Source organism: Muscardinus avellanarius (genome assembly GCF_963383645.1).
Source record: "Muscardinus avellanarius genome assembly, chromosome: 16".
Taxonomy (NCBI): domain Eukaryota; kingdom Metazoa; phylum Chordata; class Mammalia; order Rodentia; family Gliridae; genus Muscardinus; species Muscardinus avellanarius.
The window spans coordinates 34,072,826-34,100,614 of record NC_137802.1 but is presented as its reverse complement, the minus strand read 5'-3'; the positions used below and the strand labels follow the sequence as shown (position 1 = coordinate 34,100,614).

Sequence of the window (27,789 nt, the reverse complement as noted above, 5' to 3'; positions counted from 1 at the left end):
AAATGGACCATCCTAATGCAGAAGGTGGTTATTTGGACCAGAGGCTTTATATTATTATTTTAGCCCCTGTATATGCCTTTATCAATAGAATCACTTAGATATATTATGAAAAATGATAATGCAAAAATTATATTCATAGAATAGATGCCGAACTAGGGAAATTTGGCGGTTTCAGTGGTGTATGTCTGTAATCAGGTACACAGACCAGACGGCAGGTCTATAAATACCTGCTGCAGCCACCACCCTCCTCTTAAATGTTGCGTAATAATCAGTGCATTAAAGTATATTGGCTAAGAGTCATGAAATAGCATGTCCAGATGGGAACTTTAGGTTACTATGTTGCTTGTGGGGATTAAGGAAATTGAATGCCCCAAAATTTGTCTTCTTAGAAAGTCCTTCATTTTTCTGGTAAATAATAGTGCAACCAAGTCATTGTGTTTGAAATCCAGGAGTTAAATAGAAAAGTCCCCTTATGATATGTCTGTTTCACCAATTTGTCTTTCCATTTATTGGGTTTTAATTTTTTAAGCCAGTTTGTTTACTTATGAGTAATGTTTCGACTTGAGAAGTTGTGACATGTAGCAAACCAAGAAACAAAAAGGTCTTTTGCTGTTACCTCAATTCTTAGGCTGGAGGCCCTTCCGGTGCCTCTGTACTTAAGAATCTGGGTTTCTCCCCTATTTTCAGGGGTTCATGACTTGGCTGGTAGAGATGTTGCTCCTGGCTAATGCTTGGGGTAGTCTAGGGTGAGTGGATGTGTGTGGAACTTTGATTTTCTTTTAACATGCACATTGGGTGAGGGGGAAAAAACCTAAACTGTCTATCACATAGAGTACAGGAAAATTAGAGATTTCAGATTTTATTTTAAGTGCTTCTTTGAACTTCCCAACATCAGCCTGTTGGAGAGTGTCGTTTGCAGTCTTGCTGTGAGCCATGCAGTTGAGTCCCCGGGGGGGCGGTGTACTGGGAGTTGAAGCAAGCCCACGCCCTGAGATGATGGCTTTGTGATTTAGAAACCTGAGTTTATCTTCAGATTGAGTCTTTATTTTTAGATTATAGAAAGAATAAACTGGCACACCTACAGTTTATATAGCTGATCCCCCTCCCTGTTATTTGAAACTGAAGCCAAGAGGCACCTTCTTAATTACCAAATAGTCTGTGTGACCAAGGACTAACATTTTAAGTTGCTTAGCTCTATCCTCATGGGCCTATATATTTAATACCTCCAAAGATATTTTCAGGATAGGCTTTGTATACTTTTATGGGTTATTTAGAGTCCTATGGTATGTTTGTGGTTTAGGAATGTCATGAGAAATTGTTTTTCAATAAATATTTTGAAATTTACGTTTCTACATGAAGTTTTTTTTAATTATGTATTTTTGGGTTTAGTGCACATACAGCGTTTCCTAGGATAAAATCAAGAAAATGACTTAAGGCCTCACCCTCCCTAACTCAGTCTGAACTCGGCTCACAGTCAGTGCTAAAGAAACAGGGTTTGTGGAAGCCTAGGATCACATGGGATGACGTCAGCCGGCAGCCAGTTGTTTTCCACACGCATCACCCATGAGTTTCTCCTTAATATCACATATTTAATATAGTTCTTAGCCCATAAACATTGATGTGATGCCTATACTCTGATGAAGAAAAAAGATTTCTGTGTTTATGGTAACGATATGATGTGACAGTAAGTGTAAGATTTCCCTATACTGAGGAGATTTAGGGTTGGAAAGGCGAATGCAGCCATGAATGATGACAGTAAAAATAAGAACTGAAAGAATGGAATTTACCTCACTAAACAATAGCTTGCACCAACTTTCTACATATAGGTGGGGTTGTGTGAAGGAAGCCCTAGCCAGCTTGAAGAATTTTCTGAAGGTTCAGTGGAGTCATTTTTAAGAAGGCCTTTGAAAACCATGTCGTACTTGAGCGGCTGAGACAGGAGGATCACAGGTTTGAAGCCAACCTTGACAACATAGGCCCTTCAGCCTTGACATCTTAGACCCTCCTCAACCTAGTGAGACACTGTTTCCAAATAAAATTGCGCTGGGGGTATAACTTAGAAGTAGAATGCCTCTGAGTTCTTACTCAAAAAAAAAGACCCTTGGTCTTATCCTTCCCTGATTTCTGCCCAGTATTTTTCTTTAAAGTTTGGTGCTACTCAGTAAGTTGGGGGCATCAGGGAACTCGCACATGCTGCTCGGGGTAGTCGATACTTTGCATCCAGTTTAACAGAGCCAGTTGAGTTTTTAAGAACATAAAATTTATGGGTCTCCAAAGCTGACTTTGTCCAAAGATTAAGGACTCCTCTTACATCAGCTCTCTTGTCTTTGGTTAAAAATGAACTTGGTGTTGTTTTATAGTAAGTAACCCCTGCCCGGGTATTCTTGCATTGTGAAAATAAGAGACCTTTGTACCTAGCCTGTTAGGCAGAGTTCTTGCGAAAATAGAGAAAGTCACGTGTCTTGATACACACAGCCTGCAGTCCCAGCTCTGTGGAGACTGAGGTAGGATGATTGCTTGAGCCCGGGAGTTACTTCAGAACCATCCTGGGCAGCATAGCCAGATCCATCTCAGAGAAAAAAAAAAGTACAGCTGCAATCTTAAATAGTAAGAGTGCCACTGGCCTCTCTTAATAGTGCAAACAGAGAGCTAGATAGCAGACACATACCCAAACTGTGATGGAGGCTTTTAGCCACAAAACACTTTCCAAATGGAAGAAATGATTTGCAAAGAAGCAGGCACTACAATCAGCACTTGTTACGTTTCCCCAGGATTCACAGCCTTGCTGCCTCCTCACTGCTTTTGCTGGATGGCAAAGTTACTACTGGAAAAACACTCAAATACTAAATTTGTTAAGAATTGTATTTTTGCTTTAAAAATTAATGCATGTTTTACCTCTTGGCTTTGGAAGACCTCATGTTACCAGGAGATTTCTAGATACAGCATTTGGATTGATCTCCAACTTGAATACTAGTCATTCTTTGTCCACAAATCTCAGGAATGTTTTAGGCAGTAAACTGGTTTTACCCTGTTGATCTGAAGGAGTGTGCTTTAGGATTATTAAATAATATTCTTACTTGCAGTCCTAGGTATCTAGCATGAGTGGCCTTAGTGAGTTTGTTGAAGTGCACATGTTTTTCAAAAGTAAAATTTAAGATTAAATATATATGCTCTATATAGATATCTAGAAAACTTGGTTTGTGGTGCGCAGTTAAGTGTTGGATCACTAGATACTTGTTGCAGGTACCATGTGTGTAACATCACCCATTTCTAAATACTCATACTCTGGAAAGACATGTTGCCATGGTAACCAAACGTTTTCAATTTAGTTCTACTTTTATGATGTGAACGAATGATACATTTTAGTAAATATTACCAGGTCAGTACTATTTTTATACTTTGTTAAGCAACAGGGGATTTTAGTTTAGCAAGCTCAAAATAAAAAGCTCTTAATGAATAATTAAAAACATTAACATTCTTTACATGGAAATCCTCATTACTAGTGCCACAATACTTTCTATAGAAATAGCTAAGGTCATTAGTAGATTTTTGGAAACAGTTCATTGTGTCAGAATGACTTTTCATATCATTCTCACCAACTTGTAGTGCCCACCATTATTTGTAATTATTAAACCATACTAAGTATGTTTGTAACCAGCATTGTGATATATTCTGTACTTGTATTGCTAAAAATGAATTATTGACCTAATAAATATAGTGTTCCTGCATTCATAGTCTGTTTTCAATTTAGTTGTGATTGCTTCTGGTTAGTACTCAAGATTGTTTAAATTTTACAGATTGTGAGTGTGTGTGTGTGTGTGTGTGTGTGTGTGTGTGTGTGTGTGTGTATGGTACTGGGGATGGAACCCATGGGCATTCTACCTCTGAGCTATACCCCCAGCCCTATTTTTTATTCCTTATTTTGAAACAGGGTCTCACTAAGTAGCAGAGGGCCTTATTAAAGGTAGCAGAGGCTGGCCGTGAAACTGTATCCACCTGTCTCAGCCTCCCAAGTACTAAGATTACAAGTATGGCCAGGCGTGGTGATGCGTGCTTGTAATCTCAGTGCTTGGGAGGCTGAGACAGAATCACACAGGTTCAAAGCCAGCCTCAGCTACTTAGTGAGGCTCTCAGCAACTTAGTGAGACCCTGTTTACAAATAAAAATATGTCTGGGAGTATAGCCCAGCGGTAGAAAGCCCCTGGGTTCTACCCCCAGTACCACACACACACACACACACACAAAGCATGTGCCACCACACCCAGCTTTACAGACTTTTTTTTTTTTTTTTTTTTTGGTGGTACTGGGGGTGGAACCCAGAGGCTTTCTACCTCCCAGACCTATTTTTTTTTTAAATATTTTTATTTGGAAACAGGGTCTCACTAAGTTGCTGAGAGCCTCACTAAGCAGCTGAGGCTGGCTTCGAACCTGTGCGATCCTCCTGTCTCAGCCTCCCAAGCGCGGGGATTACAAGCGTGCGCCACCACGCCCAGCTTACAGACTTTTTATTAGAGAACAGTGTGAGAAAAACTGGAACAAGATGCTCTTGTTCAAGAAAATTGTGTGGCAGATGAGTTTCATGGTAACAGCATCTGAGCACTCCGTTAGCCCAAGGAGGAGGATACAGGTCTTCAAGTAGCTACCACCCTTTCCCTAGTCTTTCAACTCTATTTTATTTATTTATTTTTTTATTTTTTGTGGTACTGAGGGTGGAACCCAGGGGCTTTTCTACCTCCGGGCTATACTCCCAGGCCTATTCTATACTTTATTTGGAAACAAGGTCTCACTAAGTTGCTGAGACCCTTACTAAGTAGCCAAGGCTGGCTTCGAACCTGCGCGATCCTCCTGTCTTAGGCTCCTAAGCGCTGGGATTACAAGCGTGCGCCACCACGCCTGGCTCCTTTCAACTCTAAATGGTTGAAAATATGGATGAAAGAGATCTTCCAACGTTTTGCTGGAAATAACAGAAAAGTCCTAGACTAGCCAGGTGTGGTGGCACATGCTTGTAATCTCAGTACTTGGGAGGCTGAGACAGGAGGATTGCAGGTATAAGGCCAGCCTCAGTAAGTAGTGAGGCCCATCAACCTACTGAGACCCTGTTTCAAAATAAAGACTAAAAAATAGGACTGGGAGTGCATCTTGGAGGTAGAGATAGACTTCAGGGTTCAATCACCAGTACCATACCAAAAGAGAAAAGAATATTCCTAGATGGACCTTCAGATCAGCCTTGCCTCTGAACCATAGGATATTGAGTTATACCATTATAACCCTTTTTGCCTTTCATTTCCCCACGTAAAGGAGAAAGTCATATTAGGCATGATGGCATGTGCCTGTAATCCCAGTATTTGGGAGACTGAGACTGGAGGATCGCAGGTTCAAGGACAACCTCAGTAAGAAGGCTCTCATTAATCTACCAAGGCCCTGTTTAAAAAATAAAATGGGGAGCCGGGCATGGTGGCGCACGCTTGTAATCCCCGCTTAGGAGGTGGAGACAGGAGGATCGCACAGGTTCGAAGCTAGCCGCGCTGGCTTAAGAGACTCTTTCCAAATAAAAAATAGGAAATATAGGTCTGGGAGTGTAGCCTGGAGGCAGAAGGGTTTCCAGGAACCCCAGTACCACAAAAAAATTAAAAAATGGGAAATCTGGCCTGGTGGCGCACAATTTTAATCCCAGCATTTGGGAGGCTGAGATAGGAGAATCACGGTTAGCAGACAGCCTCAGCTACTTGGTGAAGCCCTTTGCAATTCAGTGAGACCCTGTTTAAAAATAAAGAATAAAAAATAGGGCTGGGGGTGTAACTTGAAGGTAGAATGCCGCTAGGTTCAATCCCCAGTACCACAAATATAAATAAATTAATAAAATAGGCCCAGGGGTATAGCTCAGGGATAAAATGTCATTAATTTTCATTGAATTCAATATCCAGTAACATACACACACAAGGTCAAATATCTTTGAAAAACACCATGAGTCAACATAAATCTTAATAAGCACTTAAAAGACAGGAAATGAAGCCACATTTTAAGAAATTATAAAAATATTTTAAGCCAGGAGCTATGGCACACACCTATAATCCCAGTATGTGGGAGGCTAAAGCAGAAGTGTCACAGGATCAAGGCCAACCTCAGGAACATAGCAAGACCCTGTTTCAAAATAAAAAAGAGCCGGGTGTTGGTGGCGCACACTTGTAATCCCAGTTCTTACGAGGCTGAGACAAAAGGATCACAGGTTTGCAGCCAGCCTCAGCAACTTAGGCCTTCCACAATTTAGACTATTTCAAAATTTTTTTTAAAAATGTAGGGCTGCCAGGCGTGGTGGCGCACACTTGTAACACGGCACTTGGGAGGCTGAGACAGGAGGATCGCACAGGTTCGAAGCCAGCCTCAGCTGCTTAGTGAGGCTCTCAGCAATTTAGTGAGGCCCTGTTTCCAAATAAAGTATAAAAAAAAAAGTAGGTCTGGGAGTATAGCCCAGAGGTAGAAAGCCTCTGGGTTCTACCCCCAGTACCACACACACACACAAAAAAAAAAGTAGGGCTGAGGGTATAGCTCGGAGGTAAAATGCCTCTGGGTTCAACCCCTAGCACCAAAAAATTAAAAATAAAATAAGTTTAGACAAATTTTACCCTGTACTAATCAGACTAGCTTTATTGCACCTTCAGCAATACCAAATTTTTAGATGCTTGTTTTTACATTTTCATTATTTTAAACCCTTGCACATGCTCTTTTTTGTGTGTGGTGGTACTGGGGATGGGACCCAGAGCCATTCTACCTTAGCATTACACTCAGTTTTATTTCTTTGGAAACGAGGTCTCACTAGGTTGATGAGTCTTGTTACTTGCTTACTTGCTGAAGCTGTCCTCGAACCTGTGATCCTCCTGTCTCAGCTTCCCGAACACTGGGATTACGGGTATGTGTCAGCATGCCTGGATGCTCTTTTTTTTTTTTTCCTTCATGCTGGGGATTGCCCAGGGGCATTCTACCTCCAAGCTACACCTCCAGTCCTATTTCTTTTTTAATCCTTTACTTTGAAACAGGGTCTCACTAGGAGGGTCTCACTAAGTAGCTGAGGCTGGTCACGAACCTGCGACCCTCCTGTCTCAGCCTCCCAGGTACTGGGATTACCACACTCGGCTTGCTCTTTCTTCTTGGTGGAATGCCATTTTCTGGGTAAAGTCTTATTCATCTTTCAAGCTCAAAGGCCCAGGGATGCTTAAAGTTTGGATTGCCACTTCCTGGTACTAATTCAGCCTTTTATTCAAAACTTTGTTAAGGTGGTTACCATATAGTTCTATAACCTGAAGTAGTAAATCTATTTTCAGCTTGTAAACTTTTCTGACTTGTGGGTTTATTTAACAAAAAAAATCTACTCTGTGACATACTATTCTAAATGTATTAAGAAATCACAAGTTGGGCATGGTGGCGCACGTTTGTAATCCCAGTACTTGAGAGGCTGAGGCAGGCGGATCACAGGTTCGAAGCCAGCCTCAGAAATTTAGTGAGACTCTCGGCAAACCTAGCGAGACCCTGTTTCCAAATAAGAAATAAAACTGGTCTGGGGGTGTAGCTCACGGGTAGGATATCTCTGGGTTCAATTCCCAGTAACACACACACACACACACACACACACACACACACACACACACACTACACCAATGGAAATCAGTATTTAGCATCCTCAAAAGACTAGGACCAAGCCAGGCATGGTAGTGCACCTTGTAATTGCAGTACTTGGGAAGCTGAGACAGGAGGATCGCAGGTTCGTGGCCAGCCTCAGCTACTTGGGCTCCACAACATAAACCCTGTTTCAAAATAAAGAATAAATATAGGGCTGGGGGTGTACGGAAATAAGATTCTCCTGGGTTCAATCCTCAGTACCGCAAAAATAAAGACGGAATCACCTTATGACACCCAGCTCTACCACTTGTTATCCTTTCAAAACTATTAGAAGCTGGGCATGGTGGCGCACGCTTGTAATCCCCGCGCTTGGGAGGCAGAGACAGGAGGATCACGCTGGTTCGGAACCAGCCTCGTTGGCTTAAGAGACCCTGTTTCCAAATAAAAATATAAAATAGGTCTGGGAGTGTAGCCGGGAGATAGAAGGGCTTCCAGGAACCCCAGTACCGCCAAACAAAAAAACAAAAAACAAAAAACTATTAGAATACTATAGTGATACATACATATCCATGTTTTATACCAGCACAATTCCCAATAACCAAATTGTGGGGGAGGGGGTTACTGGGGATTAAACCAGGGGCATTCTACCTCCAAGCTACATCTCCCAGCCCTTTTTTTAATTACTCTTATTCTTTATTTGGACACAGAGTCCCACTAAGTTTCAGAGGGCCTCACTAAGTAGCTGAGGCTGGCCATGAACCTGTGATCCTCCTGTCTCATCCTCCCAAGTACTGGGATCCCAAGCGTGCGCCACCACGCCTGGCTCCCACTTTTAGTTTGAAACAGGGTCTTGCTTGGTTGCTGAGAATCTCGCTAAGTTGCCGAGGCTGATCTTGAACCTATGATCCTCCTGTCTCAGCCTCCCGCATACTGGGATCACCGGTGTGCACCACCGCGCCCAGCAAGGGGAGCATCCTGCTCGGCTCTGCACTCCCTGCCCACCACAGGCCCCAAAGCGCCGAGCCCAACTGACCACGAACTGAAACCATGAACCAAAACGAGCCTCTGCTCCCTGTGAGTCACCTCAGGCGTTTTGTTTCCGTGAAGGCAGAAGCGAAGAGTGGTGTGCTTGATTGACAAGCACAGCGGCGAGGCTCAAGGATCGGGAGGAGGGAGGCGGAGGGGATGATGGGGTAGGTCTTAGGGCCCCTCCTGGGCCTCTGCGGTGACTTCAGTTTTTACTTTGGTGACATGAAGAGTTGTTGGGTGGTTTTCAGCAGAGCGATGACGTGATCTGCCCTTTGGGGATTATAAACTCCTGAATCTGAAGAGCTTTAAGAAGTGTCCAAACCCACCCTGGCCTATTCCCTTCTGGCCTCCTTGTTCCCCAGGCTGATAGAAAACACCCAGCCCCTGCTCTTGGTCTCCCTAGTTTTTGTTTTGTTTTTTTCGGTACTGGGATGGAACCTGGGGCATTCTACCTTTGAGCAATACCCCCAACCTATTATTTATTTATTTATTTATTTTTGAGGTACTGGGATTGGAATCCAGGGGCAATCTATATCTAAGCTATACTCCCAGCATCATCATTATTATTATTATTATTATTATTATTATTATTATTATTATTATTATTATGGTACTGGGATTCCTGGAAACCCTTCTACCTCCAGGCTACACTCCCAGACCTATTTTTTTTTTTTTTTTTTTTTGGTGGTGGTACTGGGGTTCCTGGAAGCCCTTCTACCTCTGGGCTACACTCCCAGACCTATTTTTTATACTTTTTTATTTGGAAACAGGGTCTCCTAAGCCAGCGCAGATGGCTTCGAACCTGTGCAATCCTCCTGTCTCCGCCTCCCAAGCGCGGGGATTACAAGCGTGTGCCACCACGCCCGGCTTTATTCTTTATTTTTTGAAACAGGGTCTCCCTTAGTTGCAAGGGGTCTCACTAAGTAGTTGAAGCTGTCCACGAACCACGATCCTCCTGTCTCAGCCTCCCAAATGCTGGGATTATAAACGTGCCCTCGCTGGACTCATGGTCTCCCAGTTTTGACACACCCACCTGGCCCTGGTTGTACTGCCCCACGATTCCGCTAGGGGGCAGTAATGCCTTGCTCGTAGGGCACCTCTTTCCATTTTGGTCTCAAAACAGCCGGTTCTTGCCAGGTTTGCTGGCACACGCTTTTAATCCCACTACTTGGGAAACTGAGACAGGAGGATCGTGGTTCGCACACAGCCTCAGCTACTTAGGCCCTTTGCAACTCGGTGAGACCCAATTTCAAAATAAAGAATAAAAAATAGCACTAGGGTTGTAGCTCAGAGGTAGAATGCCTCAGGGTTCCATCCCCTGTACTGCAAAAACATTTGGTCTTAGAACTTAAATTTCTCAGGAGTGAAAAAAAATTGAGGAGTCCCTAACCATCATGGTCACCCCGAGCCTGCTTGCCTTTCTCTCCCAAATCCTTCCTGCTTTGTCAGAACTGTTGGGTGGCTGGGTACCGTGATGCAGGCCTGTGATCCCAGCCACGCAGGAGGACTAAGCAGGAGGATCACAAGTTCAAAGCCAGCTGGGATTTAGTGAGACCCGGTCTCAAAATTTTAAATTTATTAAATTTAGCGGGACGTGGTGGAGCACGCTTGTAATCCCAGCACTTGGGAGGCTGAGACAGGAGGATTGCACAGGTTCAAAGCCAGCCTCAGCTACTTAGTGAGGCTCTCAGCAACTTAGTGAGACCCTGTTTGCAAATAAAGTATAAAATAGGTCTGGGAGTATAGCCCAGAGGTAGAAAACCTCTGGGTTCCACCCCCAGTACCACCAAAAAAAAAAATTATTAAATTTATATATTAATGTATTTATTTTTGCAGAACGGGGACATTCTACTTACACAGGTACACCCCCAGCCCTATTTTTATTATTATTTTTTATTTTTTTATTTTTTATTTTTATTTTTGGCGGTACTGGGGATGGAACCCTTCTACCTCCGAGCTACACCCCCTGCCCTAATTTTTATTCTTTATTTTGAAACCGGGTCTCACTGAGGTGCAGAGGGCCTCACTAAGTAGCTGAGGCTGTCCGCGAACCATGATCCTCCGGTCTCAGCCTCCTGAATGCTGGGATTACAAGCGTGCGCCGGCACGCCCGGCTTATTCTTTATTTTTTGAAACATGGTCTCACTGAGTTGCAAAGAGCCGCGAACCTGTGATCCTCCTGTCTCAGCCTCCCAAGTACTGGGATTACAAGCGTGCACCACCACGTCTGGTTGTTACTTTGGTTTTCTTGAGGCAGTCCCACTAAATTGCACAGGCCAGACCTAACCCTCCTGCCTCAGCCGCCCAAGTAGCTGGGATTACAGATGAGTTCCACCACACCTGACGATGCTGTATGTTTTTGTTTGGGTTTGGGGTGTTTTGTTGTTTTTTTTTTTTTTTTTTGGCACTGGAGACTGAACCTGAGAGCATTCTTCTACCTCTGAGCTACAATCCAGGCCCATTTTATTTATTTATTTATATTTGAAGCAGGGTCTCACTAAATTGCTGAGGCTGGCTTCAAACTTGGGGTTCTCCTTTCTCAGCCTCCCAAGTACTGGGATTACAGGCATGCAGTACCACGTTTGGCTGGCTTTTTTGAAAAAAAAAAAAATAGTTGGGTATTGTGGCAAGCACCTGTGATCCCAGTACTTGGGAGGCAGACACAGGAGGACTGGAGGCTTGAGGACGGCCTCTACAACATAGTGAAACTCTCAGCAACCTTGTGAGACCTTGTCTCATAACAAAAACTAAAAAGGGCTGGGAGTATAACTCAGAAGAAGCATGCCCCTGGGTTCAACCACTAGTACCATGAAACAAAGTAAAATGAATGAATGAGTGAATGAATGAATGAGCAGGTGATGGATGGAAGCCAAGGGACGTAGAACTGTCTTAAGAACGTTTATTTCCCACTCCACTTATTCCTCGCTGAGGCCTCCTTAATTCTCCTCTTCCCCTCGTTGGCCCTGCCCTGTCCTGCAGCCCGCAGCAGGCACTGAGGTCTGCGCCGGGGGCGGCTTAGGGGCAGCTCGAAGGGGTTCCTGGAGGTTCCTTAATCCTCCTCCTCTTGAGTTTTGGCTTTTCAGGAAGTTTCCTTAAAGAGCCTAAAAGAGAGAAGGTCCTGATGATGTCACACGTAGGAAAAGAATCTCTGTGACCGATGAGGAGATGGGGAGGGCAGAGAGAAAAAATAACATTTATCTTACTTCCAACCATGTCAACTATGTCCCTGACTCCTCTTCTTCATCTTCTTTTTTTTCCCCAGTACTGGGGATGAAATCCAGGGGCATTCTATTCTACTTCCAAGCTACACCCCCAGCCCTATTTTTTTTCTTTAGTTTGAAACAGGGTTTCACTGAGTTGCAGAAGGCCTCACTAAGTAGCTGAGGCTGTCTGCAAACCACGATCCTCCTGTCTCAGCCTCCCAAATGCTGGGATTACAAGCGTGCGCCACCACACCCGGCTTTCTTTTTTTCTTTTCTTTTTTTTTTTTTTTTTTTTTTTTTTTGCGGTACTGGGGATGGAAGCCTGGGGCATTCTACCTCTGAGCTAAGCCCAATTATTAATTCTTTATTTTGAAACAGGCTCTCACTGAGTTCCAAGGACCTCACTATGTAGCTGAAGTTAGCCAGGAACCGTGATCCTCCTGTCTCAGCCTCCCAAATGCTGGGATTACAAGTGTGCGCCACCACGCCCGGCTCCGGTTTTGCTTTTTTATTTTGAAACAGGATCTCACTATGTTGCTGAGAATCTCCTGAAATTGTGGAGACTGGCCTGGAGCCTGCAATCCTTCTATCTCAGCCTCCCGAGCACTAGGGTTACAGGTGTGCGTCACTATGCCAGGCAACATGCCCTTCTTTAAAGCCTGCCCAAACCTACCTGCTGTGGACAGCCTGGCCTGGTTGTCATGCCCTTTGCCCTGTAGCCCCAGAGAGGCCATTGAGTATCTTCCTTCCTGGATGAAGACCATAGCCCCAGGGCACGGGGCCTCACAGAGCCCAGGCAGGCCTGGCTCTCAATTACCCTCCTGTGCACCCCTGGGCCCGTGGAACTGGGAGGAGCTGCCGGTTTCCATGCTGCCCCACATTGGCCTTAACTGGCCAACCTTCAGAGGAACCTCTTGCGACCCCAGGGAGGCCCTTCGGCCACCTTGTTTGCCTTTAACTTCCCTAGCTGTAGCTGCCAAGGGCGCTTCAGCCATTTCCAGGAGCCTGAGAGGTGGCTGGGTACACTGCAGGCGTCCTCACGGTTCCCACTGGGCTGGGACCCCGCTCATTAAAGAGGCTCTGTCCCCTAGCCCCGCCACCTCTGTGCAGAGAGCCAGGTGCTGAGGTCAGCACAGAGGCCATGGCAGTAACCCTAACCCTAACCCTAATTGCAACCCTAACCCTTAAACTAACCCTAAAGCCAGTCTCAGGCTCTCCCTCTGTCCCGGAACTCCGCCGCCCCATGATGGGCACCCAGCTGCTGTATACACCCACGCTTCCTAGGAGGTCACACTCTTGACCATTTGCTTGGAAACTGTGTCTACGCTGCTTCTAGTTACATGGGAAAAGGCCTTTAAGGGTCAACTGAAAAATTCAAGATTCAAGCCGAGTGTGGTGGCAGAAGGATCAAAGGTTCTAGGCCAGCCTCAGCAATTTAAGGAGACCCTCAGAAACTTAGCAAAATCCTGTTCAAAACTAAAAATAGGGCCCGGCATGGTGGCACACCCCTATAATCCCAGTGCCTTGATCACAGGTTCAAGGACAGCCTCAGCAAGTAGTGAGACTCTCATCAACCTAACGAGACCCTGTTTCCAAATAAAAATAAAATAGTCAGAGGGGATGGTGGTGCACTCTTGTAATCCCAGCATTAGGGAGGCTGAGACAGGAGGATCGCGGTTCGCGGACAGCCTCAGCTACTTAGGCCCTCTGCAACTTAGTGAGACCCTGTTTCAAAATAAAGAATAAAAAACAGGGCTGGGGGTGTAGCTCAGAGGTTTAATGCTCCTGGGTTCCATCTCCAGACCCAAACACACAAAATAAAAAATAGTGCTGGGGGTGTAGTGTGGAGAGAATGCCCTTGGGCTCAATCCCCAGTACCACAAAAATAAACATTCCAAAATGCGCATACCTAAGGGGGGAGCGAAAAATAAAAAAGCGAAGGTAGAAAAGGGAAAGGAAAGAGGAGCAGAGAGGCAGATGCGAGGAGGAGGTGGAGGGCGGGCGAGGCCCCTGGGGCTGGGGCTCAGCGGGGCCACCCAGACTCCCTGGGGAGGGCGGTACCTTTCCTGCCGCGCAGGTGCAGCGCGGGGGCCTGCATCCTGGACAGCCGCTCCTTCATCCCGCTGATGTCGCTGTGCAGCCCCCAGGCGCTGCAGAGCCTGGGCAGGCTGTCCTCCTGGCTGGACAGCAGGGACCGCTCCGGCGCGCCCAGGGGGCAGAACGCCACCTGCAATGGCCGAAGCGTCCAGAGCCGTGAGAGGAGGGTCCTGCTGCCGGAGAAACTGCCCGGGCAGGAGAGCACGGGGCCCGGGATGCTGAGGCCGCTGCGGCTGGCTCTTCTTGGGTTATTCTTTGCTTATTTACCCACTTAACTTTTGCTGTGCTGGGTCTTGAACACAGGGCTTTCCACAGGCTCAGCAGACATTCTACCCCTGAGCTACATTGCCAGTCGGGCCTGCCTGCCTGCCTGCCTGCTTGTGCTTGAGATTGAACCCAGGGGCATTCTACCTCTAAACTACACCCCCAGCCCTTTTTTTAAAATTTTTTTACTTTAAAACAGGGCTTGCTAAGTTGCTGAACCTGGCCTCCAACATGTGATTTTACAGTCTCACCCTCCCAAGTACTAGGATTACAAGCGTGCACCACTACACCCAGCTTGGTGTTTTTGGTGTGTGTGTGTGTGTGTGTGTGTGTGTCTGGGGATGGAACCCAGGGGCATTCTACCTCTGAGTTATATCCCCAACCCTATTTTTTATTCTTTATTTTGAAACCAGGTCTCACTGAGTTGCAGAGGGCCTCACTAATTAGCTGATTCTGTCTGCAAACCACAATCCTCCAGTCTCAGCCTAGAGATGTCTGGCCAGTGAAACCCAGAAATCCAGGCCAGGGGTGATTTCACCAAGTTGGTGAGGCTGTCCTCCAACCTGTGATCTGCCTATCTCAGCCTCCCAAGTACTGGTGTGTGTCACCACACCTGGCTGCCTTTTTATTTTTATTTTGAGACAGAATCTTACTAAATTGCCCATGCTGGCCTTGAACTTGTGATTCTCCTGTCTCAGCCTCCTCAGTAGCTGGGATTACAGATGTGTGCCACCATACCTGGCTCATTAAAATATTTATATCAACAGGTAGTGGACCCTTCGTTTTAATTTTCTAAGTCGAACGTGGTGGCGAATGCTTGTAATCCCAGTGCTTGGGAGGCTGAGTCAGGAGGATTGTGCTAGCCTCAGCTACTTAGTGAGGCCCTCTGCAACTTAGTGAGACCCTGTTTCCAAACAAAGAATAAAAATAGGACTAGGGGTGTAGCTTAGAGGTAGAATGCTCCTGGGTTCAATCCCCAGCACCATACAAAATTTTTTTCGAACATTTATCAATACATAATTAAATTTTTTCTTTATCTTTTTTTTTTTTTTTTGAAACAGGGTCTCACTAAGTTGCAGAGGGCCTCACTAAAGTATCTGTGGCTGACCATGAACCTGTGACCTTCCTGTCTCAGCCTTTCAAGTTCTGGGATTACAAGCATGTGCCACCATGCCTGGGTTCATTTTTTATTTTATTTTATTTATGATTCTGGGGATTGAGCCCAGGGGCAATCTACCTTTGAGCTATACCTCCAGCTCTATTTTATTTCTTATTTGGAAACAGAGTTTCCTTAGGTTGCTGAGAACATCTCTATGTTGGCTTTGAATCTGCAATCTTCCTGTCTGGGCCTCCTAAGTACTAGGATTATAAGCGTGCACTACCGTGTCCAGCTTTTAGCTTTAATTTTTTTTATTTTTATGTGGGTCATATTGAAAATGGCATACATTCAGACAGTGCTTGGTGCCCCCCTAGATTTAATTTCCTTTTTTCTTTCTTTTCTTTTCTTTTCTTTTTTTTTTTTTTTTTTTGTGGGTTTGGGGATGGAACTCAGGGGCATTCGACCTCTGAGCTACACCCTATGCCCTATTTTGTATTTTTATTTTGAAACAGGGTCTCACTAAGTAGCAGAGGGCCTCACTAAATAGTTGAGGCTGTCCTCGAACCACAGTCCTCTGGTCTCAGCCTCCCGAATGCTGAGATTACAAGCATGCACCACCATGCCCAACTCTAGCTTTAATTTCTAATGGGTAAATATTAAGAGCTGTCACCCAAATAAACAAATACCTTTGGGATTCTCAAAAACCTTCAGGAAGCTAACCCTGGCTGAGTGTGGTGGCGCACGCTTGTAATCCTAGCATTTGGGAGGCTAAAACAGGAGGATCCAGGTTCATGGCCAGCCTCAGCTACTTAGTGAGGCCCTTTGCAACTCAGTAAGACCCTGTTTCAAAATTAAAAAAAAAAAAATAGGGCTGGGGGTATAGCTCAGAGGTAGAATGCCACTGGGTTCCACCCCCAGTACCTGAAAAAAAGAGAAAGGAAAGGAAAGGAAAAGAAAAGAAAAGAAAAGAAAAGAAAAGAAAAAAGAAAAGAAAAAAGCAGAAGCAGCAGCTAACCCTGTTCTGAAACAGAATTGTTAGAGAACCACTGTTTTGAGACAGAGCCAGGCCGGGCTCTGTGGACAGGCCCCAGAGCCTTCCCCGGGCTGGCCTGCCCCCAGGCTCCCTCCTAGAGATGGTGGGCGAGCCTTGGGGTGCGGGCTGCACCTAGAAGGTGAGGACTTGGCACTGAGCCTCTGCCCTCCTCAGCCCACACCCAGTGCAGGGGGACGGGGAGGAGGGAGCGCCCGGGGCCTGGCCCTCCCACAGTTCCGGCCTCGCCTGTCACCCAGGGACCCGTCAGCCAACCCCGGCGGCAGAGCCTCACCAGGAACTTGGCCGGCTGGTTGGTTTTGGTGTACTTGTACAGCCGGCGGAGCTGCTTGGCCTCCAGCTCTGAGAAGAGGGAGACGAATCGCCAGAGCATCCTGCAGGGAGAGACGCAGGCTGAGAGGAGCTGGGGAGTGGACCAGGCTGCCTGCTTGGTTTGGTTAGGGGCCAGGGGCCGAGAGGTGGTGCCCTTAGATGGGAGCCTGCACCCATCCTGTTCTCTCTCGGGCTGCTGTTCTCAGGAGAGGTTTTGCTACACTGTGCACAGCTGAGGGTGTGCTCTCTACACCCTGTACCCCTCTGTCTAGAGAGGTGGTGCATGCCTGTAGTCCCAATACTTAGGAGGCTGAGACAGGAGGATCACAGGTTTGAGGCCAGTCTCAGCAATAAAAAAGGGATTTTTGCACACACACACACATACATACAAACGTGCACGCGCGCGTGTGTGTGTGTGTGTGTGTGTGTGTGTGTGTTACTAGGTATTGAACCCAGGGACATTCTATCTCTGAGCTACATCTCCAGCCACTTTTTTTTTTTAGAAACAGGGTCTCACTAAGTTGTTAAGGGCCTCACCAAGTGGCTGAGGCTGGCTGCAAATCTGCGATCCTCCTGTCTCAGCCTCCCAAGTACTGGGATTACAACTGTGCATCACCATGTCTGTTTTTTTTTTTTTTTTAATATTGAAACAAGATCTCACTAAGTTGCTGAGGCTGGCCATGAACCTGCCATCCTCCTGTCTCCTTTTTTTTTTTTTTTTTTTTTTGGCAGTACTGGGGATGGAACCCAAGGCCATTCTACCTCCGAGCTCCACCACCCAGCCCTGTTTTTTATTCTTTATTTTGAAACAGGGTCTCACTGAGTTGCAGAAAGTAACTGAGGCTGTCCGCGAACCGGATCTTCCTGTCTTAGCCTCCCAAATGCTGGGATTACAGGTGTGTGCCCCCACCCCCGGCTTCTAGTCCTTTTTATCATTTTATTTTGAGACCGTGTCTCACTAATTTGCAGAGGCTACAGGCATGAGCCCACCCCCTCCGGCTTAAGGTGTGAGCTTGACTAGAGCAGGCGGAGGACAGGGTTAGGGAAGGAGCGAGGGGCTGCGTGCCTCTTCCAGTGCTTGGTCTCCCAGGCGCGGCAGTAATGCTGCAGGAAGGTGTTGATGTGATCCCCGAGGACCACCAGGCTCTGCTTCATGTACCTGAGTCTCTTCTTCTGCGGAAGGTCCTTGGGCAGGGACAGCTTTCGCAGGAACTTCTTCAGCGGCCTCAGGTATTCTTTACACTGAGAGGCGTGGGCAGGGTGGGGGAAGGAGCAGGTGAGCAGCCCCAGGTGGGGCCGGGGAGGCTGCGTGGTCAGTCGGGGGCGCCAGCGGATGCCTACTTCATTCCCGGGAATGTGACAGTCAAGGCAATGGGCTGCGGGTCTGAGGCCTGCCAGTTTCTCACAGGGGACGGAGGACAGGGGGCTGGGCTGACCCTTACTCACAATTTTGAAGGTGTCCTGGCCCAGGCCCTTGGCGTGGCGGACGAGCGAGTCTCCAGCGGGGCTGGTGCTGGAGCTCCTCTCTAAGCAGGGCACTTTTGACACCTGGGAGGAGGCAGGGCCCTGAGCTAAGGAGCTGGGGACAGTGCTCCGCAGGGCAGTGCTGGGCAAGGGCCAGCTGGGTGACAGCCTCCGCCCTTCTCCATTGCCCTGTGACTTCTTGCCCAGCATCCATGTGAGGCTCCTGGACAAAGACCCTGGGGTATTCTACCTTTTATAACAAGCATGGCATATTATTGTTGTGGGGCCAGGAGACTGGGGACTAACCCAGCAGTAATCTACCTCTGAGTTACACCACCTCATCTCTGTTTTATTTTTTAGTTGAAAACAGGCTCTCACTAAGTTGTGGAGAACCTTGCTAATTTGCGGAGGCTGGCCTTGAACCTGCAGGTCCTTTTTTTTTTTTTTTTTCAGTAACGGGGATTGAACCCAGGGGTATTCTACCTCCGAGTTACACCCCCAACCTTATTTTTAAACAGGGTCTCAATGAGTTGCGGAAGGCCTTACAAATTGCTGAGGTGAGCCACAAGCCTGCCACACTGGGATTACAGATGCCACCATGCCCAGGAGAAACACAGCATCTTTTACTAAGTAGCTCTGTCAAACTCTTGATAAACATTAACTCATTTTACTTTCCCAGAAATTCTGTGAGGTTAGGTATCCCTGGTTACAGAAGAGAGCACTGAGGTACCCACAGGCCTCAGTGAGCCCTTGGGGGAATGCACAGGTGTTTATCTGTTCCTTAAATCAGCACACAGTTTTGGTTTGTTTGTTTGTTTGTTCGTTTGTGTGTGGTACTGGGGATAGAACCCAGGGGCTTTCTACCTCCAGCCAATACTCCCAGACCTATTTTTATATTTTATTTGGAAACAGGGTCTCACTAAATTGCTGAGAGACTCACTAAATAGCTGAAGTTGGCTTCGAACCTGCGCGATCATCCTGTCTTAGCCTCACAAGTACTGGGATTACAAGCATGCACCACTACACCCCGGCTCAGCACACAGTTATTAAATGCCCAAATCTCAGGTTCTGTTTTTACAGGCCAGGCACCTGGAGGGCACTTGGTTTAAAAGAAAAGAAAAAGGCCAAGAATGGTGGTGCATGCTTGTAATCCCAGCATTTGGGAGGCTGAGACAGGAGGATCGCGCAGGTTCCAAGCCAACCTCTACTGGCTTAAGAGACCTTGTTTCCAAATAAAAAATATAAAATAGGTCTGGGAGTGTAGCCCGGAGGTAGAAGAAGGCCCCTGGGTTCCATCCCCAGCAATGATGATGTTAAACTGGGGCAAAGAGAGCTGAAAATAGATGAACGGAAACCACATGACTCGTGGCGCACTCCTGGGATCCCAGCAACTCTGGAGCCTGAGGCAGAAAGATTGCAAGTTCAAGGCCAGCCTCCCCAACTTAGCGAGGCTCTCAGCAACTTAGTGAGATCCTGTCTCGACAATTTTAAAAAAGCGCTGGGGATGTAGCTTAATGGTACAATACCCCTGCGTTCATCCCTGGGACCGCCAAAAGAAAAAAAGGGTTGAGAAATAATAATAGAAGACAGAGCAAGGATTCAGCTGACATGACTGGGTTTTCACTCCACCCTTCAAAAGCCTCTCAGAAAAGCCAGCATTAATTCCCGTCTGGTCCAGGGGGGGCATGAAGATCCAGGCCCAGAGGAGCGAGAGGGGAGAGCATAGGCTCCTCTAGACCCTGCTGAGAGGTACCCTGGCTAATCAACTGCATGAACACACACACACACGCACACACACACACACACACACACACACACTACACACACACACACTACACAGACTACAACGCACGTGCACATTCACACCCCCCAGTCTCCATCTCCAACAACAGGCTGGGCCCCTCCCGCCAGGAGTACTTGTCTTAGACAGACAGCTGTGGATGGATCTGTCCTCGTCTCTTTGGGCTTCTTGCTAACTCACTACCCGCCCCCTCCTCATCTTGTTTGAATTCCGACCTGTTTTCCAAAAGCAGCCCCTCAGGGACCTCCCAGCCTCCCTTCACCTTGGACAGCGGCTTGTCTCCCGCGCCCCCTGGCCCATCTGAGGCCTCCATCTCCGCCCCAGTGGCCCCAGCTCCAGGGCGGCCCCGGCACGACCCCTCAGGCTTCGGACCTACTGCTTCTGTGACCTGGGCATCTCAGGCTGGCGCCAGAACTCGGAGCAAAACCATGGTAACTGCCAACACAGAGCCCAACCCCTCCCCCACCCGAGGGCACCCCACCCCCACCTCCCCCAACGGAGCTGGGGCCAGCGGGATGTGCTGGGGAGACTGGATTTTCTAGGAGCTCATAGCTGGCCAGAAGGGTCTGGCATCCCTTCTCCCAAGAGTACAGGCAGGGGCCATCGATTCTGACCCCTGGTAAGTGGTTTTCCTGCGTGTGTAGTATTCCCGCCTCTGCTGGTACACCGTGCGGCCACCCCTACCTCTCCTCTACGAGAACCAGAGTTTGTGACATTCCTTTCCAGGTCTGGGGCAAAGGACAGGAGAGGGTGTGCAGAGAATGTGGACCTCAACTGAGATAACACATCTCTATCCCGCTGTGGCCTCCAGGACGTCAATCAGCCGGTTGTGTCGGGTGTTGGGTGGGTAGGTGGTGGTGTTTTTAAGGAGGGAAGGGGTACAAACACCAGCCACCGAGTGTCTTCGCCTCTCCCTCTCGACTCTCCCTGCGGGCGGAGCCAGGTGGAGGCGGGACGCGCAGGGCGGGGCGGCGGCGGGGGCGCGGGCCGGCTCAGACCTCCCTGCGGCCGCGTCTTCTTCCTCGGACGCCGCCGAGCTCCTTCGCAGGACCTTCCTCCTGTCCTCACCCCGCTGACCTCCTCTCCCCGCCTCTGCCACCGGCTCAGACCCCGGCTTGCGGTGGAGACGGCCGACCCGGCCCGCCGCCGCCACCTAGCGGCCGCTCGGGCGCATGACACCACGCGGGGCTCGAGCGCCACTTGAATGACCCTTCCTTCTAAATCTCTGGGGCAATCCTTCTGTCTCAGCCTCCCCAGTACCACCAAAAAATTAAAAAAATAAATAAATAAATCGCTGGGGCTGCCGGGCGTGGTGGCGCACGCCTGCAATCCCAGCGCTTGGGAGGCTGAGTCAGGAGGAGGATCGCAGAGGTTCAAAGCCAGCCTTAGGTACTTAGTGAGACCCTGTTTCCAAATAAAGTTTAAAAAAGGTCTGGGAGTATATCCCGGAAGTAGAAAAGCCCCTCAGTTCCACCCCTAGTACCACAAAAAGAAAAAAAAAAAAAAAAAGGGACTCACTAAGTTGCTGAGTCTGGCTTCTAACCTTGCAATCCTCCTGTTTCAGCCTCCCAAGGTCTAGGATCACAGGCCTGCCCAACTCTGAAACACGTTTTAACCTGAACTCTGTACTTGGACAGCCTCGGCTACTTAACGGGTCAACTGAAGAGCGGAGGCCCACAGAGAGCAGAGAATCTGCTGCTCAGAGGCTCACCCGGGAACTGTTTACTCTTACAGAGTAGTCTTGTTAAGAATTTCTGAGCATGGGTGGCAGGAACAGTCCACTACTTTCCGCTCTTGGTGGGGAGATAAAATCCACTGCTACTAAGAACTCAGGCTCCCAGCTTCTGCAAAAGTCACTTACTGTTTTCTTTTATTAAAAAATAATGAAGAAGAAAGACCAAGATGGCAGCGGCGGCCAGTAGTATTCTGAAGAGGCAGACAGATCCAATTCAGTCCACGTTGAGCTTTTGAAGAAATCTCTCCGAAAGTAGACTGCTCCTCCCCCACATGCTCAGGAACTCTGGACAACATACCATGTAAGAAAAATGTTTGGGGCGCATCAGAGGGAGCCCCACATAGCCCAGCATGTCCAGGAAGACAAGGCGCTCGTGGCCTCCGTTCCTCTGTACAGCGCTGGGGGCCATGGGGCTTGGAGCAGCAAATCCTGCTCTCCGTGGTGAAGCCGGAGACCTCCACCTTTGAAGGGGAAACAAAAACTCATTGCTACTAGGTATCCAGACTCCCAGCTTTTGTAAAAGATATGTACTGTTTTCTCCTACTTAAAAATAATATATATGTATATATGGAAGAAAAAGCGAGAACCTCTGTAGACAACCTACCTACAATGATGGAGACCGGAGCCTGCCACACAGCGAGGCCGGTGCTGGGGCCTGCGAGGCCGGGATAGGGGCCTGCTGTGCGGTGAGGCTGGGACCAGGCCTGCTGCACAGCAAAGGGCCAGTAGGTCCCTGCGATCCTGCGGTCAGGAAGCACTTGAAGCTGCCGCTGCCTCACCCCATCTCTCAGCAGATCTCCAGATCCAAGTGACCTCTGTTAAAAAAGTGGGTGGGAGTGGATCGTCTCGTCAAAGTCACTCACCTTCCGGCTGTCATGATTTCAGCAAATGGGAAATAGTGTGGAAAATAAAAGTAGGACTTCCAAGGAAGAGATAAACTGTCATTGATCGGGTGTGGAGAAGTAGAAACTCTAAAACATTATTGGTGGGATTGCAACTTAATGCAACCACTTTGAAAAACAGCATGGAGGATCCTCAGGAGAATGAAAATGAAGTTACCATATGACCCAGCAATAACACCTATGGTTATCTACTCCAAAAAATGAAAACCAAACTACCAAACCAATGCACGAGTATCTATGCTCATAGATGCACAATTCATCACTCCCAAACTGTGGAACCAGCCAAGATGGCCATCAACAGATCACAAAAATATGGGATATGTACACAGTGGAATTTTACCCAGTCATAAAGGAGAACAGAATTATGGCATCTATAAGGAAATGTCACAAAAAAATAAGAAATCAGATGCTTTCCCTAATATGCGAAAACTAGGGAGAAATGGGTAATAGGAGGAATTCTAGTTGAAGAAGGGGCCCTATAGAGGAGCAATTAAGGTGAGCTGTCTGAGGGGATGGGAGGGGGAAGATGGAAGCTCTTTAAAGCACATGATGTACTTAAACAAATTTATCAAAGTCAATCACTAAACCAAGCATGGGAATGAGGGAGGGAGAGGGAATGGGATGGAGATTGGATAAAGGCTAATTGGGTGATGTGTGCATGTATATCTGCACATGGTACTGGGGTTCCTGGAAGACCTTCTACCTCCAGGCTACACTCCCAGACCTATTTTATATTTTTATTTAGAAAGAGGGTCTCTTAAGCCAGCAAGGCTGGCTTCGAACCTGGGCGATCCTCCTGTCTCCGCCTCCCAAGTGCAGGGATTACAAGTGTGCACCACCATGCCCGGCTCCCACAAGTTTTTTTTTTAATGCACCAATAAAAATATATTTTAAAAAAGAATTAAAATTAGAGCTGGCCATGGTGGCACACTCTTGTAATCCCAGTACTTAGGAGGCAGAAGACAGGAGAATCCAGGTTCACGGCCAGCCTTAGATACTTAGTGAGGCACTCCGCAGCTTAGTGAGACCCTGTTTCATGAAAAATCGGGCTAGGGGTGTAGCTCAGAGGTAGAATGCCCCTGGGTTCAATCCCCAGCACTACAAAAAAAAAAAAAAGAATAAAAACTAAGACTCGGAGTATACCTCAAGGTAGGTTCAATCCCCAGTTTCAAAAAAAAGCCAGGCATGGTGGCTCACGCTTGTAATCCCAGCACTTGGGAGGCTGAAACAGGAGGATCCTGCAGGTTCAAAGCCAGCCTTAGCTACTTAGTGAGGCTCTCAGCACCTTAGTGTGACCCTGTTTCCAAATAAAAATATAAAAATAGGTCTGGGAGTGTAGCCTGGAGGTAGAAGGCCCTTGGGTCCCATCTCCAGTAAAACACACACACACACACACACACACACACACACACACACACACACGTTAAACAGCTGGGAGTGGTGGCACACACCTGTAATCCCAGTACTTGGGAGATTGAGACAGGAGTATCACAGATTCATAACCAGTCTCAGTAACTTAAAGAGGCTCTCAGCAACCTACAAAGACTCTGTTTCAAAATAAAAAAGAGGTCTGGGGTATAGCCCGAAGGTAGAAGTCCTCTGGATTCCATCTTCAGTACCATACACATTAATAATAATAATAATAATAATAATAATAATAAGAAGAAGAAGAAGAAGAAGAAGAAGAAGAAGAAGAAGAAGAAGAAAAATAGAGCTGGAGGTGTAGCTGGGAGATAAAATCCTCTGGGTTCAACCTTCAGTACCCTCCCAAAAAAAGTTAAATGCAACCAGCTTAGCAGTATAGTCCTGTAATTCCAGTATTTGAGATGCTGAGACAGGAGAATTGTAAATCTGAGGCCAGCCTCAGCAGTTTAGGGAGGGCCTCAGCAACTTACTGAGACTTTCGTTTTTTCTTTTTCTTTTTCTTTCTTTTTTTCTTTTTTTTTTTTTTTGTGGGTTTGGGGGTGGAACCCAGGGGCATTTGACTTCCGAGCTACACCCCCTGCCCTATTCTTTTATTATTTATTTTGAAATATGGTCTCACTAAGTTTGCAGAGTGCCTCACTAAGTAGCTGGAGATGTCTGCGAACCGCGAACCTCTGGTCTCAGCCTCCTGAATGTTGGGATTACAAGCATGCACCGCCACACTCAGCTTTCATTCTTTATTTTTTTGTACTGAGTGTTGATTTAGAGGCATTCTACCTCTCACCTATACTCCTAGCTCTAAGTTTACTTTTTATTTAGAAACTTTCTTGCTAGGTTGATGCGAGTCTCATGACTTGCTGAGGCTGTCTTTGAACCTTCGATCCTTCTGTCTCAGACTCCCAAGTACTGGAATTACAAGTGTGTATCACCACACCAGACTGAGAACTTGTTTAAAAAAACAGGGGAAGCCCGTTGTGGTGGCGCATGCTTGTAATCCCAGCATTTGGGAGGCTGAGATAGGATGATCACAGTTCGCAGACAGCCTCCGCTACTTAATGAGGCCCTCGGCAACTTAGTGAGACCCTGTTTCAAAACAAAAGAATAAAAAATAAGGCATGGGGTGTAGCTTGGAGGTCAAATGCCCCTGGTTTCCATCCCAGACCCGACAAAAAAACAAAACAAAACAAAAAAACACAAAAAAAGCCAGGCGTGGTGGTGCACGCTTATAATTCCAGCATTTGGGAGGCTGAGACAGTAGGATCCCAGATAGCCTCAGCTACTTTACAACTCAGTGAGACTATGTTTCAAAATAAAGAATAAAAAAGTTGGAGCTGGGCTTGGTGGCACACCAACATTCGGGAGGCTGAGACCAGGGGATCGCAGTTCACGGACAGCCTCAGCTACTTAGTGAGGTACTCCGCTACATTGTGAGACGCTGTTTCAAAATAAAGAGTAAAAAAAGAAAAAAACAATAAAAAAAAAATAGGGCAGAGGGTGTAGCTTGGAGGTCAAATGCCCCTGAGTTCCATCCCTAAACCCACACACACACAAAAAAAGTTGGGCTGGGGGTATAGCTTAGAGGTAGAATGCCCCTGGGTTCCATGGTTCCATCCCCAGTACCACACACACACACACAATTTTTAAAAATTAAAAAACATGGGAGGGGGAAGGTTGGGGCTATACCTGGGAGATAGAATTTCAGGGGTTCAATACCCAATACAACACCAACAATAAAAAAAAAAATGTTTCAGCCGGGTGTGGTGGCTCATGCTTGTAATCCTAGCACTTGGGAGGCTGAGACAGGAGGATTGCGTAGGTTTGAAGCCAGCCTCAGTTACTGAGTGAGGCTCTCAGCAACTTAGCGAGACCCTGTTTCCAAATAAACTATAAAATAGGTCTAGGATTATAGCCCGGAGGTAGAAAAGCATCTGGGTTCCACTCCCAGTACCACACACACACAAAAAAAGTTTCAGCCAGGCATTCTACCTCCAAGCCACACACCCAGCCTATTTTATTTTTAGTTGGAAACAGGGTCTAAGTTGATGAGAGTCTCACTACTTGCTGAGGCTGTCGTCCTCCAACCTGTGATCCTCCTCCCTAGTACTGGGATTACAAATAGCATTAAAGTTTAAAAACAGAGCACAAAGCTGGGCATGGTGGCGCACGCTTGTAATCCCAGCATTTAGGAGGCTGGGATAGGATCGTGGTTGGCGGACAGCCTCAGCTACTTAGTGAGGCCCTCTGCAACTCAGTGAGACCCTGTTCCAAAATAAAGAATAAAAAGTAGGGCTGGGGGTGTCACTATGATGGGTTCCATTCCCGGTACCACAAAAAAGAAAAAAAAGATACAAAAGTGAATGTAGCCTACAACTCATAAGTAGAACTGAATTTGGACCAAGACTGGAAGAAAACATAGTAAGAAAGGAAACCGGGAACCAGACGTGGCGGCGCACACTTGTAATCCCAGTACATGGGAGGCTGAGACAGGAGGATCATGGTTCGCGGACAGCCTCAGCTACTGAGTGAGGCCCTCTGCAATTTAGTGAGATCCTGTTTCAAAATAAAGAATAAAAAATAGGGCTGGAGGTGTAATGCCCCTGGGTTCAAATTCCCAGTAGCGCGTACACACACACACACACACACACACACACACACACACACACACAGGAAACGGAATTGAATCCAGATCTAGCTATCTGGATATTGTCTGTGGATACTTGTGTATACATATGAATTTGTGAGTGTGCTCTATCATCTGCCTATCTATGTATGTATTTATCATCTAAATATTTATCCCAAAATATCTGCAGCCCAGAAGAGAGAAATAGGTGGGAGAAGCGCCCTTGACCCCTCCTTTTCTGGCCCAGCGCCTCCCAAGCCCTAGGGTCTAGAGGGCCGCCAGGCTCTCATAACGATTTTATTATCAGTCACAGGAAGCAGTCCCAGCCAGGAATAAGTAGCGCAGCACGCGTTAACTAAGACGAGCGAACGCGTTAACTAAGACGAGCGAACGTGCATCGCCTTTGGAAGACACCGTTCAAAACTCAGTGGGTCCGCTGGAATGGCTGTGGAGGCAAGGCACGCACTCCACTGAGTTATCAGAACTGAGATGCTGCTTCATCCTGCAGAGTGTGTGTGTGTGCGTGCGTGTGCGTGCATGTGTACTGGGGATTGAAGCCAGGGGCAGTTTACTCCCTCCCTCCTCTATTTTATTTTTTTATTTGGAAACAAGGTCTTTCTAAGTTGCTGAGAGCCTCACTCAGTTGCTGAAGCTGGCAGACATCTACAATCCTCCTGTCTCAGCCTCCCAAGCACTGGGATTACAGGTGTGCACCATCACCTCCACTTCTCTCGATAGATAGATAGATAGATAGATAGATAGTTTGAAACAGGCTCTTCCCAAATTACTGAGACTCTCACTATGCTCAGGCAGCTTCAAACCTGCAATCCAAAGTACTAGGATTACAGGCCTGTGGCTCCACGCCCAGCTGTCAAGCTCCTGGATGCACAGAACAGTTTTATAATCATCATGCTTCACCACACCCCTCCAGCGCAATGACAGATCTCATGCAAGCATTGTATGTTCTGAACTAACTGGAAATGGAAAATGACACAGCACCTGCTGCTTCCCCTTGTAGGTGTGCGTGTGTGCGCGTGTGTGTGCGCGTGTGTGTGCATGTGTGTGTGTGCGTGTGTGTGTGTGTGTTTGGACCTGGGGTGTTCTACTTCCAAGCTTCACCCCTAACCCTATCTTCTTTCTTCTTCCTTCCTTTTTTCCTTCCTTCCTTCTTTC

General features: G+C 47.1%; 1 protein-coding gene across 1 annotated transcript; it reads right to left on the bottom strand.

The window, feature by feature from the left end:
- Positions 1–11,658: 11,658 nt before the first annotated feature.
- CHCT1 (CHD1 helical C-terminal domain containing 1) lies at positions 11,659–20,247 on the bottom strand (the record flags this gene model as incomplete). The annotated part of the gene is made up of 6 exons (XM_080714029.1): positions 11,659–11,744; positions 13,908–14,073; positions 16,632–16,731; positions 17,736–17,911; positions 18,116–18,217; positions 20,197–20,247. 6 exons carry the CDS (start codon positions 20,245–20,247, stop codon positions 11,659–11,661), a joined length of 681 nt encoding a protein of 226 aa, XP_080570155.1.
- Positions 20,248–27,789: the final 7,542 nt, after the last annotated feature.